Here is a 17,508-nt window from a genome sequence, read left to right on the forward strand (position 1 = left end):
GTTCATATTTTCTACCAGCTCTGAGATGAAACTCGACCTGATTTAAACATTTATCATTTCATATTTCACATGTGGAGAGAGAGAACACCTCCCACCAGGACTATTTACAGTGTCTCTAATGACCCACTGAGTTCAGACAGATGCAGGTTAGTCAATCTGTGCCGAAATGTCATTTTGTGCAGTCTTAAGTCGAAAAACAAACCAGAAGTGTCGCATTTTCTCTGTTGGTTCTAATTTTTATATCAGGTGTATGACTACGCCTGTTTTACATATTATTGAGTATTAGCAGGTGGTGAACTGTGACTTTGAGCTACGTCTTCATTCACACAATTACTATCGAAACTGAGCAGATAAAATAAAACATTAAAAACACAATAATGGTCATTTCTGTTTGAGTCTTTACAGGATTTCTCATGTAGTGTTATGCTAACAACGATTTGCATGAATGTTCAAATATTTGGGCCGTCCTGGATTAAACATGAACGTTTGTAGCTTGTAAGAGACATAGAAACATTTATTTCTCCTTGTGGTAGTTTTACAGAGACTTACAGGGCACAGAGCTGCCAACTGCCTCCTAGCTTGACTGTATCCAAGAGAAATCCTGATTGGATCATTTTCCATTGGGCGTTATAAGAATTGAACCTTTTTTATATCAATCAAAAATGTCCATGAACCTAAAATATTGTTGCAAGGAGAGAGTTCAAATACAACAAGCGTGACTCTTTTTTTAATAAAAATGTGTGAAAATCATTTAATATGCTTGTTTTCCTCATTTATCCAAACTTTAATACATTTTAATGGATCCTTTTTACTGGATTTCAGCATGCTGAAACCTTACATGTCTTTTTTAATTGCCGCTCCATCACAACGTGTACAATAGGGTCCAACAGTCCGAGACCACACTGACCTTTTTTCATTTAAGCCTGGAGTAAAAAGGAAGTCTTTGAACAATTTAAAACAAGTTATGACAATTAAAATGACGCAGAAATATTTGAAATTCTACACTTCCCCAGGTCCCTACTCAAATCAAAGCTTGTGACACTGACCATGGAAAGGCATTTGTACAAATAGGTCAGATTTAATTTACAGTAAAAAAAAAAAGTTTTATAGTTTTTAAAGTTAATTTTTTGTTTTTCCTTTAGTTATCCCTGCTATTGAAGCTCAACTCTCAAGTGGATTTGACTATCTGGCTTTTGCACAGTTGGTGGAGTTCATGCCAGTCATAGTGCACATCAATAAATGAAACTGGGGACATGCTAAATACTAAGAAGATCTGAAATTCAGGTTTAATTGTTAAGGATTCTACTTCTAACAGAAGTTGTAATAAAAAAAAAACACAAACTTTTATTAAATTGAATGCCAGATGGAAGCATTTTCAGTAGTGGGCTCAGGACTTTTGGAACCCACTGTATGTATATGAGAAGCTACAATACAGGTTATGTAGTGTAGACAGACATGGAAAACGGGGTAGTGGGTCAGCTAATTCACAAACTTCTTTATGATGTTTTCAAAACCTGATGACCTTATTTAATAGCAATCAGAAAGGAATTTCACCAAGTTAGCAGTAAATGCGCTTCATCACAGCACCTTAGATCACCATCCAGACAACTGGACATTTCCTGAATGAATCTCTTGGTTCAGTATCTTGTTACATCATGAAAAAACAAACTACAGTGTTTTAATCAGATGCATGTTCATAAAGAGGACCCTTATTAAGGCTTTTTGGAATTGAAAAGACTGTAAACAAGCAACTGAAGAAGTCAGGAAATGTATGTTTCCTTAAAGCATGCTTTGGAAAAACCACCCCAATCTTCCATCAAGAATTAACAAGAAAACCGTTAGAAATGCCCTATTAAACTCATCTCTCTCATGTTTATGGATAACCGTTCATCTTTCGACTACACGAAATATCAAATGTGCAAACTTAATATAAAAATCCAAATGGCAAAATATTTGTGCTTGTAGTGCACACTCTGGATACAATGATCTAGAGGGGGACAAAAGAATTTAAGGATGAACCGAAAGTGATGAGGCACCTATGCATCGATTTTCCCAAATGGGTTTTGCTCTGCAGACTCCATGTTTGAGTACACATAGTAAAGAAACACTGCAACGATGATAAACACCAGGACCCGAAGCCAGCCTGGCACACCCCCTGATTTGCTGCCCTCAGATTTCGCTGGCACTGGACTAGCATCCTGTTGGCTGTATCTGCTTGTGTATGCTGTTGGTCTGGAGTAGAGTGAGCTCTGGAGGCCTGTCTGAGTGCGGCTGATGATAGGCCTTTGTGATGGATATAGAAGTAGTTTCAATTATTTTTACAGTACAGTAACAGAAAAGATGATTTGGATACAGAGGAATGAGGTCTAGGCACAGAATTGTGTTTGAAAAGAGAGAATATGTTGATCAAAGAGCAGTATTTCACAGAGGCTCGTAGAAGGGATGCTACTGAAAAATAAACCTCAATAATAATGTTAATTTGGTTTAGATTTGATGTAGGTAAAAAACTCACTCGTGTGCGTTATCTACTTCATCATCATAATCAGTGATCCTCGATCTTCTTGTTCTGTAAATAGATAATACAGTGTCACTAGACAATACGTACACTGTGCACTGATTACCAAAGTCATATTCCAGCATCTTAAACATCTCTGACCGTTTTTTTCATAATATTAACACCACACAGTAATTTCAATGCATTTCCCTGTACCTGTTCCCTGTAAAAAAAAAAACAAAAAAAACTGATCTCAATTTCTGAAATTATTCTTGTAGTCACTTCTCACTGAGCCTTGAGCAAAACTGTATTTCCTGAGCTGAAGTTTCAAATGCTTATATACAACATTACAAAACTCTTGCACTGTTAACTCAACAACCTAAAATAAACTGGATATTGATTTACTGAGACAGAAATACTACATTAGACAAGTCTAAAACATTTTAAATTATTGAGACAAACTGCTAAATGAATGTAGGAAAATTGGCCAAGCACAACCAATTCCCATCTGAGCTTAAGTCCAGCTCAGGTGTTGCCCATTTATAAAAAGGGGTCACTTCTGGAGGTACTTTGTTGACATTGGATGGTCCATTATGGGCCCAACAAATACTAAGTGAGTACTTATTCCTATCTGTAAAAGCATGAGATGGCATTGTGGATGAGAACGTGCTGCTAAATAATGCAGACCACACCAAGTCTGCAATTACAGTATCTGTGACTTAGTCCTCTCCTGGCTACCTTGTTTGGTCCAAACAATTTGACAAAAAACAAAAGACCAAATTGGTTTGATACTTAAAGAGATACTTTAAGTATCCCACAAATGGGGAAATTCCACCTCTGCATTTAACCCAACCGTGAAGTGAAACACCCTAGTGAACACACACACTAGGGGGCAGTGAGTACACTTGCCCGGAGCGGTGGGCAGACCTATCCACAGCACCCAAGGAGGTTAGGTGTCTTGTTCAAGGACACCTCAGTCATGGACTGTCAGCACTGGGGATCGAACCGGCAACCTCCTGGTTACAGGGCCAGTTCCCTAAACTCCAGCCCACGACTGCCCCTTTTTGGGATTGTTCAGACTTTCGGAACAATTACAGGCGGCTATCATCAGCCATTAAACAATAAAAGAAGAAAACAGTGCGGTAACTGCAGTAACACACGAAGAAGGAAAAGATCATTTAACTGCAAATTGGTGCACCAAAAAAAGTCAATAGTCAATTTGAAAAAACACACAAAAAACACTTATACCTTATTTTCTGAGAGGATGAAAAAGAGAGCTATTATTTTTTTCTCCACTTAAATGGAAAAGGCTACCCGCCCAACCAACAATATGCTACTATCAGATGCTCATTCCTCTACAAACCAATCAACATCAAGTATAGGGAGACACAGCCCACATGGATGATGACAGGATGTAGGGATTTTATGCAAAGTTCATTAGGGCACTCGCTAAACTGCAACGTGAAACCAAAGCTAACGGGATCTAATGTAAACAGAAAGTATAAAAGGTAATAAAAGCACAAACTTTCGAAATACGGCTATATCATTCTGTTTTGTGCTGTTTTTCTGATGAAATACATTTTTCACTTGCTGTAAAAACGGTTTGTTAGTTCAACTTAAAAATACACCCACTTTAAATGAAACGATGTAAAGAAATTTTGGTTTAGATGAGCAAAATCACCATTTTACATCAATTCGAACCATAAAAAATACTTTAAATCACCTTGTGCCCTGTTCCACTTTTACAGTGCTGTTTACATGATCAGCAAAAGAATAATAAACTATGAAGCAACACAAAACCAAGGAGGAAATAATTATATTTAATTATATTATAATGAATTTACATAAAAAAGGAAATTTGCCTTAATGCCAACAGTTGTGTTTCTGAGGTGACTGCTCTGATTAAACCCTAGTTTTAACGCTTTGCTGGAATGAGTTTATTTTGAGATGCTTCTGTAATGTTTTTACAGCTTTACGGTCGAGTATTTTAAGTATAAAATAAGATCTGAGCTGCATATTCATGCAGAGTGCTTTGCAAAGTTTTAAAAATATAAGCTTGAACTGAAAAATGCTTCTCTATGATTGTAACAAACTATAAAATGGGTACATTTTCATTTCTGAAAATGGTTTAAGCCTCAACACATATTCGTGGTCTTTAGCAGCCACTTGTTGACAGTTTAAAGCATGTTAATGGGTTTTCAGTTCTTTCACTAAACAGTGAGTAATACGTAGAAATTACTGTCTGTGTTTATCAATCAAACAATACAGCAAATAGAGATCGGGGGGAAAAACACAGAAATGTGCCTTTAATTTGATGGCAGCACCATCTAAGGTGTATAGTTGTATTATCTCTTGATCTATAATTCTATGGAGATCCTGAGGGGGACGTGTTGTATTAAAATTTTGTTCACACTAGATACTACATGGTGAGCACCAGATACTTTCAGGTTTGCACCAGACACGATGTGGTGAGTAATAGATATTAGTTCTGCACCAGATACTACTAGGTGACTTGTGTATCTGGTGCACATCTAACAGCATCAGGTGTTCACAGCATGGTACCTGGTGCGCACCACACAGTATGTGGTGCACACCTGATGGTACTGAGTGCTCACTATGTAATATTTGGTGCACATCAGATTTTTACCATTAAAAAAATACACTATGTCCCTTCACGGGCGCTGTGTAATTCCTTTGGCAATGAGTAAAAGCAAAACACAGCAAAACACAGGACTCAGGTGTTCAACAAAACCCAGACCACTTAAAATCAAAGTGTGTAACTGGTCTGCCACTGACAACACTGTACTCACGCTTCTCCGCGGACTTCTTGTCTCACCTGTAATTTAAAACATGGTAGAGATTAGATTTGCATATAAGCTGGTAGAAGTATGATGTATCTCTACTGCAGATACTGCATCTTAACTTGTACTTACTGGTGGATGATATGTGACATATGTGACTTCTTCCTCTGTGAAAGGAAATATTTTATCATGAGATCAATACAGCTCTCAAAAGTGGAATAAGAAATATTAATATCTCATTCTGAATTAAGAAGGCTGTTACGTTCTTCTCGGTAGTAGGTCTTGTCAGAAGAAGATGGCTTGGTGCCTTTGGCCATAGCCTCTGTAAGCTTTTTCTCATAAAGCTTCCTGGTGGAATCTAGAAACAGAGAATGTCTCCATTTTTATATTTCAGATAACAGTAACACTGGCATTTCAGAAGAGACGCCACTTCTCAGTTATCATAACATCCTGAACAATATTAGATATATATGTTATGTTAGATATAGATGTATACACGTCTTTTACCAACAATGGGCCCATGTTTGATCCCATACTCATCCAAAAGTCGTGACAGCTCTTCAGAAGACTTGCCGCACAAAGAGGACATGACTGCAACTCTAAATCAAAAAATATGCTTGGTTAAAACTGGGCCAGTTACATGCAAATTTTCTGCAAAATCTGTTTAGCAAATCAGAGAAAGAATTAATTCATAAATGATTTTCTTTGAATCAGTTGAATCAGACATGAGTTCACTGGGATGCTGTGTGTTTCTCCGTATGTTATAAGCAGACATTAAAAATCTAATCTAGAACACACAGTTTTGTGGTGTTTTTTAGATTTTATTTGAACAGTACTAAGGTACATGCTGTCTCTTGGTGCATACAAAACATCTACACTGAATCCTTTTCAAAAATGAACGGCAGTAGCTATACTATCACCACCTATTGAGCAAAAGCTGAGCTGCACACGTTTACCAAAAAATATCACGAATATTCAAATTGAAATGACTTTCTTGATGTGGGATCACTTAATCGTATTACTCAAACAGCACTGAATATTTTTTTTATGCATTTTAAAAACCGTTAAGGACACAAACAGCAGCGTTAAGGCTCAGCTCAATAGTGCGAGGTGACGTTACGCAAACCAGAGGCTTAAACCGCACCATTTTCACACAAAGTAATGTTATCACCTTCGTGGAAAAGTTAAAGAGGACAAAAGAGCTCAGTATGCGGACTAGCGCTCTCGCTTTAACTAATATGATCCATAAACGGGGCTGAAGCAAAGAAAAAAGTCCAGCTCCAACATCTGGAGCCGATGGATTTCCTGCGCATGCGCAGTAACACGTCAAGTTAGCAAAATACACACGGTGCTCAACACATCGCAGAAATATAAAGGCAGACACTGTTTCTGGATTCGAGGCAACTTTCTTTAATGCGATGATGACCAGCAAGAAAATAAGGAGTCGAGTTGTGTTCATGAAGAACGCTGGATGTGGCTAGTTCACTGGCTAGCAGATGTTAGCCTGCTGCTAGCTAAGTTAGCTAGTTAGCTATGTAAAGAGACAGTCCACCTCCAACAGAAGGACGAAAGAGGGGGGGGGGGCACGCGGTTTGATACACGATGGCTACTGCACGCTTCTTAAATCTGAGAGTAAAGTATTAACGCCTAAAATCGACTCACCTGTCGGTGCTTTTCTGTAAGCGGTGCTAACTTTAGTAGCTAGCGCCTCAGAGCTGGGCGTGTGCGCGCGCTCCTCCGGCGGAGTGACGCTGCGGGAGACGCCCTCCGCCCGTGGAGCGGAGTGGGTTTCGAAACCTTAGAGCCTGGAAAAGAAAGAGCTCAGACTGCCATCTTACTACAGTCCTGGCACATGGAAGCCTTCGGGAACCCTGCGCTGCTCCTGGCGTTGTAAAGCCTGTGTATGAGTAATACCACCACACTGCATGTTCAGCCCTGGCGAAATGAACTGTTTTCTATGCCAATATTCCGTTTCTCAGCCTGACTTTTCATGTAGTGTTCATACGATGCTTTAAAATATCTTTTTTAAGTACTGTGTCTACATGTGAACAGCCTAAAGGCTCAAATCCAGTCAGTCATGGCTCTGTTTTTAACAACGCTAACCAATTTGTGCAGAAGTACAATGGTTTAAAAACAGGAGTTCATATTTGAATCACAGCTCTTCCTCAGGCACACCCCACCGACGACCACACCCTGATCGGCTCGTTTAAACGGGAAGTGAAATTTTCACTTGTGCACTGAAATTGCTGTTCTAACCCTCCAGTTATGGCTAGTCCTGCTCCACCCAGTTCCCCTGGAGCTCACTAGAGTCGTGCTGGACCTTCTCCCTCTGTTCATCTACAGCTTTAAAGTGACACCGTGTCCTCAGTGGGTTAAGCAGCTCAAACCCATAGCGTTACTTAAGCGTTGTTACTGCGACGACCCAAGTACTAGCCAAAAACTACTGAACAAAACGTGCAAAAAAAAAAAAAAGTTAAAGGGGAATTCCACCAGGTTTCTGCATTTCTGCACAATTCAGTCTTTGAGATGTAAAGAATTCAGAGCGGTTTGGCTACAGCCTGTAACTGTAGAACTACGAAGTGCACCTAGACAGTAAGTGGAGCTGATCAAATGGACAATGAGCGTAGAAACAAGGAGGTGGTCATAATGTTACGCCTGACCGGCGTAGGCCTTAAAAATATTGGATCCTGCACCTAAACATTTAGAAAATATAATACATATGTCTACCAAGGGAATTTGGGATTTAGCCACATGCACTACACTATTTCTGTGAAGAAGCGAATTGTTTATAATTAACATTATAACACATGCACTATACAGGAAGCAAAGAGCCACCTGACATACGGCCCAGGTGGATCTAATCCTTCGTTAAATCAGTGTGATGCTGATAGAACTGAATGAATCCGTATGGCTTGAGGGCAGTGAGAAGTCAGAAAACTAAACTGTGATCTTCTGACTGCATTTAAAACCAGAATATTCATAACGCAAACACACACACACGCCGCTTATCCTTCTCCATCCCAGCAGTCACTGGGAAGAAGGTAGGAAACACCCTGGACAGTAGTGATGGGAATTCTGGCTCTTTTTAGAGAGCCGGTTCTTTTGGCACGGCTCACTAAAAAGAGCCGGCTCTTTCGGCTCCCAAGTGCATCCTCAGATTTGTTGTTGCTTAATTTATTACCAAATTATGTGTAAAATGGATTACTAATGTAATAACATACATTATATCAAATGTTTATTGTTCCCGCTCAGTGAAGACTCACAGACGCCACCATACATCTTGACTGATCACGGTTTAACAGAAACGAATCGGCTCACATTCAGGAGCTGGCTCCCGTCGTTCACTTCAAAGAGCCGGTTCTTAGAGCCGGATCGTTCGCGACCGACCTATTACTACTGGACAGGTCGCCAGTCCATCGCAGGGCAGAGAGACGGACATATACATTCACTCACACATTCACACCTAGAGGCAATTTATCGTGACTGCATGTCTTTGGACTGTAGGAGGAAACTGGAGCATCCAGAGGCATCGAACCCACGTCACTGGGAAAAACATAAATTATTTTAAATGCTTTTCCTGGCTGCCTAAAACGTTTGTACGTTAATGTATAAAATCCTTTGAAGTAAGCTTATGAAGAAAGGACCATTTATTTTTTTATAATGAAATTAATTTTACTGCAGTCATTATTTCACCAAAGTAACAATGCTTTTCTTGAGCATGGGTTTAGGCTACATTACAACTTGTCCAAATACTTTCCATTATATGCCATTACAACCTTTAAAACTCCACTGACATAAGTTTTGTTTTTGCTGCTGTTTGTATTTACTAGCTAACTAGCTTTTCTTTTCTTTTACTAGCTTCTCTTTTCGTGCATTTGCTCTCCCTCTTGTCAAGTTCATGTTGCTTGTGAATAACCTTATTCTTAATGGTAAAGTATTTTTAATTATTCATTTACTGGGACCTCTTTTTTGAAATCCGGGGCAGTCGTGGACTGGAGGTTATGGAACTGGCCTCGTGACCGGAAGGTTGCCGGTTTGATCCCCAGCACTGACAGTCCATGACTGAGGTGTCCTTGAGCAAGACACCTAACCCCAAGTTGCTCCCCGGGCGCCGTGGATAGGGCTGCCCACCACTCTGGACAAGTGTGCTCACTGCCCCCTAGTGTGTGTGTTCACTAGTGTGTATGTGGTGTTTCACTTCACGGATGGGTTAAATGCGGAGGTGGAATTTCCCTGTTTGTGGGATTAAAAAAAGTATCACTTAACTTAAATTCCCTGCCTGACTACCCGGCGTGGCATTGGACGCAGCTCTCTCAGCTGTTCTTTACTGTACCCGCCCGTCTGTCTTTAGGTTTACAGATACGAACCGTGATCAGTATACACTCAGACTATTTGTTTAACGTTTTACTGTCTGTGGTACATTTTGAAAAAAAAAAACCCTTAAAATTACAAACAAGTCCTTCTAATAACTGCGAACCTGGCAACTCTGCAAATACACATCCGTGGCGGTTCCTAGCCCCGCCCTCTATAATAAGAGTCCACGTCAGAGAAAAGATCATCCAAAACTAACACACTACAGGGTTTTAAAAGTACACTTTCAGCCATGAGGCAAAATATTCATACCCATTTAGTGTAATAACCTTGTGAAGTAACTTTCAGAGCCATTAAACTCTCCAGACTCTTGATTCCCGTCACCATCACTGAGAACAATCTATAAAACAACGCATTTCATGTCAGTTTACTCTGAGTTTGTTTACGTTTAATTAAGCAGAAATGTACTAATTTAGAAATGTATTTAAGTGTAGAGTAACTATTAGAAATGCAGTGGAACTTTTTAGTACATACTGCATGGCAACTTGAGTCTGTTAGCTACATTTCTTTACTTCTCTTTTCATTCCCTAAAATAAAAGTCAACAGGTCAGAGGTGCGACCAACCACAAAGCAGACAGAAATAACCGAAATAAATAAGAAAAGGAATCACTAATGGCTTTCAGTGAGTAAAAAGTAGACTCTTCGCAAATAAGTAAAAGTAGTATAATTTAAAAATATTCACTAAGGTACAAACCCTTTTTTTTACTTCAGCAAGTAACTGAGGAACTAGCTGGTTATCTAGCTACCACAAACCTTTGGTATCCTACAGTACATCTCCAGATAATATATTTTTACTTTCTGGTGCAAATATGTAGGAAAGGGAGTTATTTAACAGTATCAAAATCTCATGAAATGATGACTGCCATGGTTACCACAGAATATGACTCAGAGGGCTGAGCTGAGCCTATAATTGGTGTGGTCTTTCCACAATTATGTTTTAAATTCATAAATTGAAGCCACCGAGCAATCTTGCATCACACTGTCATTACATATCTTAGAGCTCAGTAAGAAATGAATGGTAAGTCAACAAGAAACATATCTGCCATCTCTGACTGTATGCCTGTTTGAAACATGTACAGGATTGCAGGAGCACTTCAAGCATCAAGAGACATGTGATGTCTGAGACAGAGGCTTCCCTTTTCCAGTTTAAACTGAACAAGCTCTTCAGGTAATGTCACACTTTAATTCACACGTGAGAGTCCCAGTGAAAATAGAAATAAGAATTCTTTCCTGCACAGCATCTAGGACTTCTTGGCCATCTTATCTTGCACAAGTGCCAGGTTTGTAGGTCTACACAGTGAGTCACCTGCATGCCAGTGTTGGGTGTTGACCAGCACCTAGATCTTTTAGGATTCAAGGTATATTTCTGGACAAGTGAAAATAAGACCATAATGGAGCCAATAAACACTGTTCTGAGTCTCTTTAGAACGAATGTGCTGCATGAAGCATGTCATTTGCAGTATGTGAACAGGATACTTGGGGCCCACTTCAGCAGATTACTAGCTGAAAGAAATAAAATTATATATATATATACACACACATATATATATACACATATACACACATACATACACACACACACACACACACACACACACACTGCTCAAAAAATAAAGGGAACACTCAAATAACACATCCTAGATCTGAATGAATGAAATATTCTCATTGAATACTTTGTTCTGTACAAAGTTGAATGTGCTGACAACAAAATCACACAAAAATCATCAATGGAAATCTAATTTATTAACCAGTGGAGGCCTGGATTTGGAGTCACACACAAAATTAAAGTGGAAAAACACACTACAGACTGATCCAACTTTGATGTGATGTCCTTAAAACAAGTCAAAATGAGGCTCAGTATTGTGTGTGGCCTCCACGTGCCTGTATGACCCTCCCTACAACGCCTGGGCATTGGCAGATGGTCTCCTGAGGGATCTCCTCCCAGACCTGGACTAAAGCATCCGCCAGCTCCTGGACAGTCTGTGTTGCAACGTGGCGTTGGTGGATGGAGCGAGACATGATGTCCCAGATGTGCTCAATCGGATTCAGGTCTGGGGAACGGGCGGGCCAGTCCATAGCTTCAATTAGGAGGAACCCAGGGCCAACCGCACCAGCATATGGTCTCACAAGGGGTCTGAGGATCTCATCTCGGTACCTAATGGCAGTCAGGCTACCTCTGGCGAGCACATGGAGGGCTGTGCAGCCCTCCAAAGAAATGCCACCCCACACCATTACTGACCCACTGCCAAACCGGTCATGCTGAAGGATGTTGCAGGCAGCAGATCGCTCTCCACGGCGTCTCCAGACTCTGTCACGTGCTCAGTGTGAACCTGCTTTCGTCTGTGAAGAGCACAGGGCGCCAGTGGCGAATTTGCTGATCCTGGTGTTCTCTGGCAAATGCCAAGCGTCCTGCACGATGTTGGGCTGTGAGCACAACCCCTATCTGTGGACATCAGGCCCTCTTACCATCCTCATGGAATCGGTTTCTAACCGTTTGTACAGACACATGCACATTTGTGGCCTGCTGGAGGTGATTTTGCAGGGCTCTGGCAGTGCTCTTCCTGTTCCTCCTTGCACAAAGGCAGAGGTTGCGGTCCTGCCGCTGGATTGTTTCCCTCCTACGGCCTCCTCTACATCTCCTGGTGTACTGGTCTGTCTCCTGGTAGCGCCTCCAGGCTCTGGACACTACGCTGACATACACAGCAAACCTTCTTGCCACAGCTTGCATTGATGTGCCATCCTGGATGAGCTGCACTACCTGAGCCACTTGTGTGGGTTGTAGAGTCCATCTTATGCTACCATGAGTGTGAAAGCACCACCAACATTCAAAAGTGACCAAAACATCAGCCAGAAAGCAGAAAGGTACTGAGAAGTGGTCTGTGGTCCCCACCTGCAGAACCACTCCTTTATTGAGTGTGTTGTGCAAATTGCCAATAATTTCCACCTGTTATCTATTCCATTTGCACAACAGCATGTGAAATTGATTGTCAGTGTTTCCTAAGTGGACAGTTTGATTTACTTGGAGTTATATTGAGTTCATTTTTTTGAGCAGTGTATGTAACATTTTTATATATACACTTTCATTCAAATGATCCAAGAGTTTGTGTTGAATCTTGATCATTAAAAAGAAAACCAAAATGGGTGAAATTTCACCCTTTTAGCTAGATGTATAGTGTACCAAAGTGACATCTCAGTGCAAGAACAAACAAGACAAGTTGCATTTTTGGATTGACAAAAATACTTAGGACAACTTTATTGTTTATCAAAATACTGTAACAGTCTTACAAACATTGTTTCTCTTCTCTTAAGACAAGATTTTTTTTAAAAGCACAGAGAGTTGAAAAGCTAAGTGAAATGCAAGTGATCCAAAGGAAAAATGTTGAAATTAAGCACGTTTGGATTTTTAAAAATCAAGAATTCACAAAATGCACTTTTCAATTTCACCTCCAGCCAAATGGCAATGCCTACATCCAATTCAAAATTTCCCTTTTATTCACTAGTTATTAGAACATGGTTCAGAAGTCTTTTGTCTAAGCTTGACAGAATGTTCTCATCAAAAGGGATAACAAGCTCAGCTCTACAAAGTGCATTTGAAATGGAGAAAAAAACAAACAAAAAAAAAAAACAAAAAAAAAACAAAAATAAAAAAGGCAATAGGGCAAACCCACAGAGCTTTGGCACCAGTGTTAATTCAGATGTGTAAAAGGCACAAATTATGAGTTACTAGTAAGTGTCATGTCACCCAATGGTAAGTTAAAACATCTGTGCTTTTCAAAGGATGCAACACTCCTATCCCTTCTGCTACAAGCAAGAGTTTGAACAGTGGCATCCTGAACTAGGCATTGCACACTGTAGCAGCCATGTTGTGTTATGGGCGATCAGTAACACACTGGTGTAAACCTTGGAGAATGTGAAAGCCACCATGACCGGCACCTGCTTAAACAGTAATGCTGAACACTGCAAAAACAGTCTGGCTGTGCTAAGTGAAGGGAAATGGGGAGATGAAGGTACAGCATAATGAGAAACGAGTGAGACAGCAAGAGAAGATTCAGTGTTTATGTATTCGTCTATGGAATGCAGGAGCAGGAGTCTTGGCTGTGGTTGGTGGCTACTTTGGCTGAGGGGGAGGTGGTTGGCATTAGACAGTGATGTGGAACGGGCTCCCAGGAATGTGGTCATCACCCCATTTCACCACCAGAATGTACTCGCCCTTTTCTTTCAGCTGGTAGGACACATTATAGAGACGGTTGCCCAGGTGTTTGACCAGGATCTCTTCACAGGGTACTTTAGGCCCATCAACTCCAACCAGCAGCATATTTCTTCCTGTTATTACAAAGAAATAAAATCAATAGGCAAATCAACTCGGACAAAAAAAAAAAAAAAAAAATATCTCACCAAGAGCTGGAGAAAAAGTTGCTGTTTAAATAAGTTTAAAAAAGCAACTTTATACTGTAGGGGGAAGCAGTCAGTCAAAATAAAGAGTACCTGCTTTGCTACAGTCTACACTGAAGCTATTTTTCTGCCCAATGAAGCCCTTCGTGAGCCCCAGGCCTTTGGCCACCACACGGCTAGCATCAGAGCTAGCCCAGCCTGGCGCCGCCTGCTGAGTGGAGGTCACACTGCGGGTCACAGGGTCAACCAGCACTGATGAGGTCTCATGCATGCTGTGGCTACTGACTAAACGAGAGCCTGAAAAAGAAGACAGTGATTGAACTGCAGTTCAATTTAAGATTCTACATCCTACAATGTCAAATTCTCAAATAAAAAAAAAAAAAAAAAAAAAAAAGAATACTAGAAAAGAATTTAATGGATTAAAAAAAAATCTCACCAGTAATTTTAGCTTTAAAGGGGCTGCCAACAATGTGGTAGGGTCCACCATATTTAATAGAGATTAGGTAGTTTCCAGGTGCCATAGGTGTGTAGGTGACCTTGTACCCTTCTGGGCACTCCTGACAGTCCATCTTCACTTTAGAAGGCCCATCAATAGTTACTGCCAGTGCTCCAGGACCAGCTGAGCTTGTGTTCACAATGAATTCACATGGAGATCCTGGCACAGAAGGAGGCAGAGGGATCAGACCACACTGACATTTAACGGATTCCTTTTTCCATACAAATGTCAAAAATGAATTTTCAGGCCAGTCTACATACCAGTGGTTCCACCCTCCAGACCAGCCCCATAAGCAGACACCATGCCTGGATCTCCGGCCTGACCTGCCTCTCCCACCCGAATCTTGAAAGGGCTTCCAGGGATGTGGGAGCCATTAAATTTCACATCAATCAGGTACAGGCCATTCTCCCTGGGAATGAACCTCACCGCATACTTATCTGTGAGCAAAAATGAAGCATAAAGCACAGGAACGAGAGGACTCCGGGTGCATTTAGTGGGCCAGTATTCACATTTTCACAAAAGCACTGAAGCTATTATTGTAGAATCAGGCTCTGTTTAAATCCAATGCAAAGTAACATTGAATTATGAAACAATAAATGCTGTAACTAGCTCAAGTTTGCATAGCCTTTAAAACACACTGGCCTGTCAATAAAGTCTGAAATTCACTGCACATTACAAATCTAAGAGTACAGCTTCAGTACAAACAAGTTGTTACAACCCACTCAAATAAACCAGTAATCATGGTTACCTTCATCAATCTCTGTGACGCAGCACTCCTCCAGAGCTCCAGATGGGCTATGAACTTTAGCGTCAATGACGCCCTTTGCCCCATTCAGGCTTACAGCAAAAGAAGCAGGCTGGTTCACCTTTAATCCGGACTCCTGTGTTCACATAACACTTCTACAAGTCAATTCACTATCAAACACTCAGACAACCTGGTGCTTACAGGTTTTCTAACATCTCCAGATCCATTTGACTAACACCTCTTACCTTCAGGCTAAAAGAGTTAAAGAGAGAGGCTTAACTAAAGAACAACCCCAGTCCCAATAAAGTTAACATAAAGAACAATGGGAAAGAACAAGAGCTGAAAGATGTGAGGTTGGAAATCCTGAGAGAAGGAGCCTGTTTTGCTCTCTTTAACCCTTTAGCCATCCCTGTAGGCATGTAGGGAGGAAGTAAGGCTGTTGGGAGCCTTTAGGACAAGGCACGAGAAATACAAACAGTCCTTCAGTATCCCACAAACCCCGGCACAGCCCATCAGCACAGCAGCAGAACAGCACCATGGCACTGACTACCATAACATGAATATTGGCATCAGAGAAAATAGACAGTTTCCAGTTCGATGATTAAATGTAATTGTGTGACTGTCTCAACGAAGGGCGAGATCTTGTAAGTGAAATTTCTGTCTTTCTGGCTTTCACATCTCTTGCTTACATGACAGAAGCACAAACATATCTACCCTAGGGGTGATGCTAGGAGGGTTTAGTTCCAACACACCTTGCTCTGATATTCAGATGCTCCTGAAGACCTCAATGACTTGTATTAGGTATGTTAGATTAACAGCTAAACTCTGCAGGATAAATTTCCATTTGGGCATCTCTGGTCTTCCCTAAGCATCTGTTAATAGGACAAACTATAATGTTGAACCATCTTCCTTCTCACAATGGATTCGCCTGAAGTATTACGAAAAAGGCTTTCTGCTGCTGTGTTGAGGGCAGCCTGGGACTCGCTTTGGGCGGACAAATGTCTGTCTTCCTCGAAGCCTCACCTGAAGACTGGCAACAGTAAGTCGGCGGGCATCATCCGAAGGAGAGGCGACAGGCACAATGAAGGGACTGTCAGGGATATGCTCGTCGTTGAACTTGATGGACACCTCATAATCTCCTGCAAAGCCAATCCATAAACAGTGAGGTACAGAGCCTACTATCTAAACATAAGATCAGAAAACACATGCATGCATGATTTAAACTAAACCGAGTAAGCAAATCCTAGCATCTCTCTCACCAGGCTCCTGGACAATGTAAGAGACCCCACTGGATCCATCTTTACGGTCTTCAAAGGCAATCTCTGCTTTGCTGGGACCCTCCACAGCAATGGACAGACCCCCAGCACCAGCCTCGCGTGTCCATATACTAAACTCGGCTGGGGAAAGATGGTGCAAAATTTTTAGTCAACAGTCTACTTCCTGTCCCCCAAGCATTCATAGAATTTTCCCCCCCCTCACATACCCGGTACTCCTGCCTCTGCTCTCTCCAGGCCTGGACCTCCTGCACGGACTTTGTGGGCCCCTCCTTCTCCTAGTGGCCCCACAGTGAATTGAAACGGGGATCCAGGGACATGATGGCCTTGGTACTTCACACTGACTGTGTGAACACCCATCTCAGTTGGCACAAAACGAATGCAGTAGGTATTGTTTTCACCCTCCATGATCTCAGCCTTGTGCACCTTCCCGGAAGGGCTGGTCACCTGGGCAGTCATGTCAGCGATGCTGATTTCTATAGGACAGAAATTAAAGTGTCAGGCTCATTCAGCAATTGATATAACTTATAAAACGAGGCAAATTATCCTTTTGTGGCACCTACCAGGTATCTTCAAGCTCAAGTCACACTGGCTGCCAACATTGGCAACAGATGCAGCTCTTTTTTTGCGAGTAATGCTCTCTTTCATCCTACCCTCTCCAGTCACTTTCACAGTGAAAGCGCTGCCTGTGGCAGAAAGAGAAACACTTAAAGGAAAACTGACCAGTCACAGTATTAACAATCCACAGTCTCTCATAAACCCATACCTGGAACATGCTGGTCAGCAAACTTGATGTTAATAATGTAGTTTCCTGGTTCAGTGGGGCAGTAAGTGACTTTGCAGGTTCCATCTTCTTGATCCTCAGTGTTTATATCCACCTTACTGGGCCCCTCAATGGATAAGCTAAGACCTCCATAGCCTTTGGAAAACAGAAT

The 17,508-nt window shown here is 41.2% G+C and overlaps 2 protein-coding genes across 5 annotated transcripts in view; both read right to left on the minus strand.

Moving 5' to 3' along the window:
* Nucleotides 1–496: 496 nt before the first annotated feature.
* Nucleotides 497–7,166, minus strand: emd (emerin (Emery-Dreifuss muscular dystrophy)). The gene is made up of 7 exons (XM_017712725.2): nt 6,958–7,166; nt 5,803–5,894; nt 5,558–5,653; nt 5,428–5,462; nt 5,305–5,330; nt 2,513–2,566; nt 497–2,283 (listed from the first exon to the last, which is right to left on the minus strand). Exons 2-7 carry the CDS (start codon nt 5,882–5,884, stop codon nt 2,037–2,039), a joined length of 540 nt encoding a protein of 179 aa, XP_017568214.1. The 5' UTR covers nt 5,885–5,894; nt 6,958–7,166; the 3' UTR covers nt 497–2,036.
* A 5,720-nt stretch (nt 7,167–12,886) lies between these two features.
* flna (filamin A, alpha (actin binding protein 280)) overlaps nt 12,887–17,508 on the minus strand; it is a 35,668-nt gene continuing 31,046 nt past the window's right edge. For all 4 annotated transcript variants that reach the window (XM_017712730.2, XM_017712731.2, XM_017712729.2 and 1 more), the window contains 10 exons: nt 17,340–17,492; nt 17,137–17,259; nt 16,783–17,049; nt 16,559–16,696; nt 16,323–16,438; nt 15,303–15,435; nt 14,815–14,991; nt 14,495–14,713; nt 14,152–14,355; nt 12,887–13,989 (listed from right to left, as the gene is read on the minus strand). In XM_017712730.2, the coding sequence (XP_017568219.1) occupies nt 13,805–13,989; nt 14,152–14,355; nt 14,495–14,713; nt 14,815–14,991; nt 15,303–15,435; nt 16,323–16,438; nt 16,559–16,696; nt 16,783–17,049; nt 17,137–17,259; nt 17,340–17,492 (1,715 nt within the window). In that variant the 3' untranslated portion in view covers nt 12,887–13,804. The remainder of the gene's footprint in view (nt 13,990–14,151; nt 14,356–14,494; nt 14,714–14,814; nt 14,992–15,302; nt 15,436–16,322; nt 16,439–16,558; nt 16,697–16,782; nt 17,050–17,136; nt 17,260–17,339; nt 17,493–17,508) is intronic.

The sequence above is a fragment of the Pygocentrus nattereri genome, chromosome 9 (assembly GCF_015220715.1).
Source record: "Pygocentrus nattereri isolate fPygNat1 chromosome 9, fPygNat1.pri, whole genome shotgun sequence".
Lineage (NCBI taxonomy): Eukaryota > Metazoa > Chordata > Actinopteri > Characiformes > Serrasalmidae > Pygocentrus > Pygocentrus nattereri.

Coding starts and splice junctions, on each gene's coding strand:
- emd (XM_017712725.2), bottom strand. CDS start 5,884: ATGTCCTCTTTGTGCGGCAAGTCTTCTGAAGAGCTGTCACGACTTTTG. Junction 5,654..5,802: donor CAAACATGGGCCCATTGTTG/GTAAAAGACGTG, acceptor CTCTGTTTCTAG/ATTCCACCAGGAAGCTTTAT. Junction 2,284..2,512: donor GAAGTAGATAACGCACACGA/GTGAGTTTTTTA, acceptor TCCATCACAAAG/GCCTATCATCAGCCGCACTC.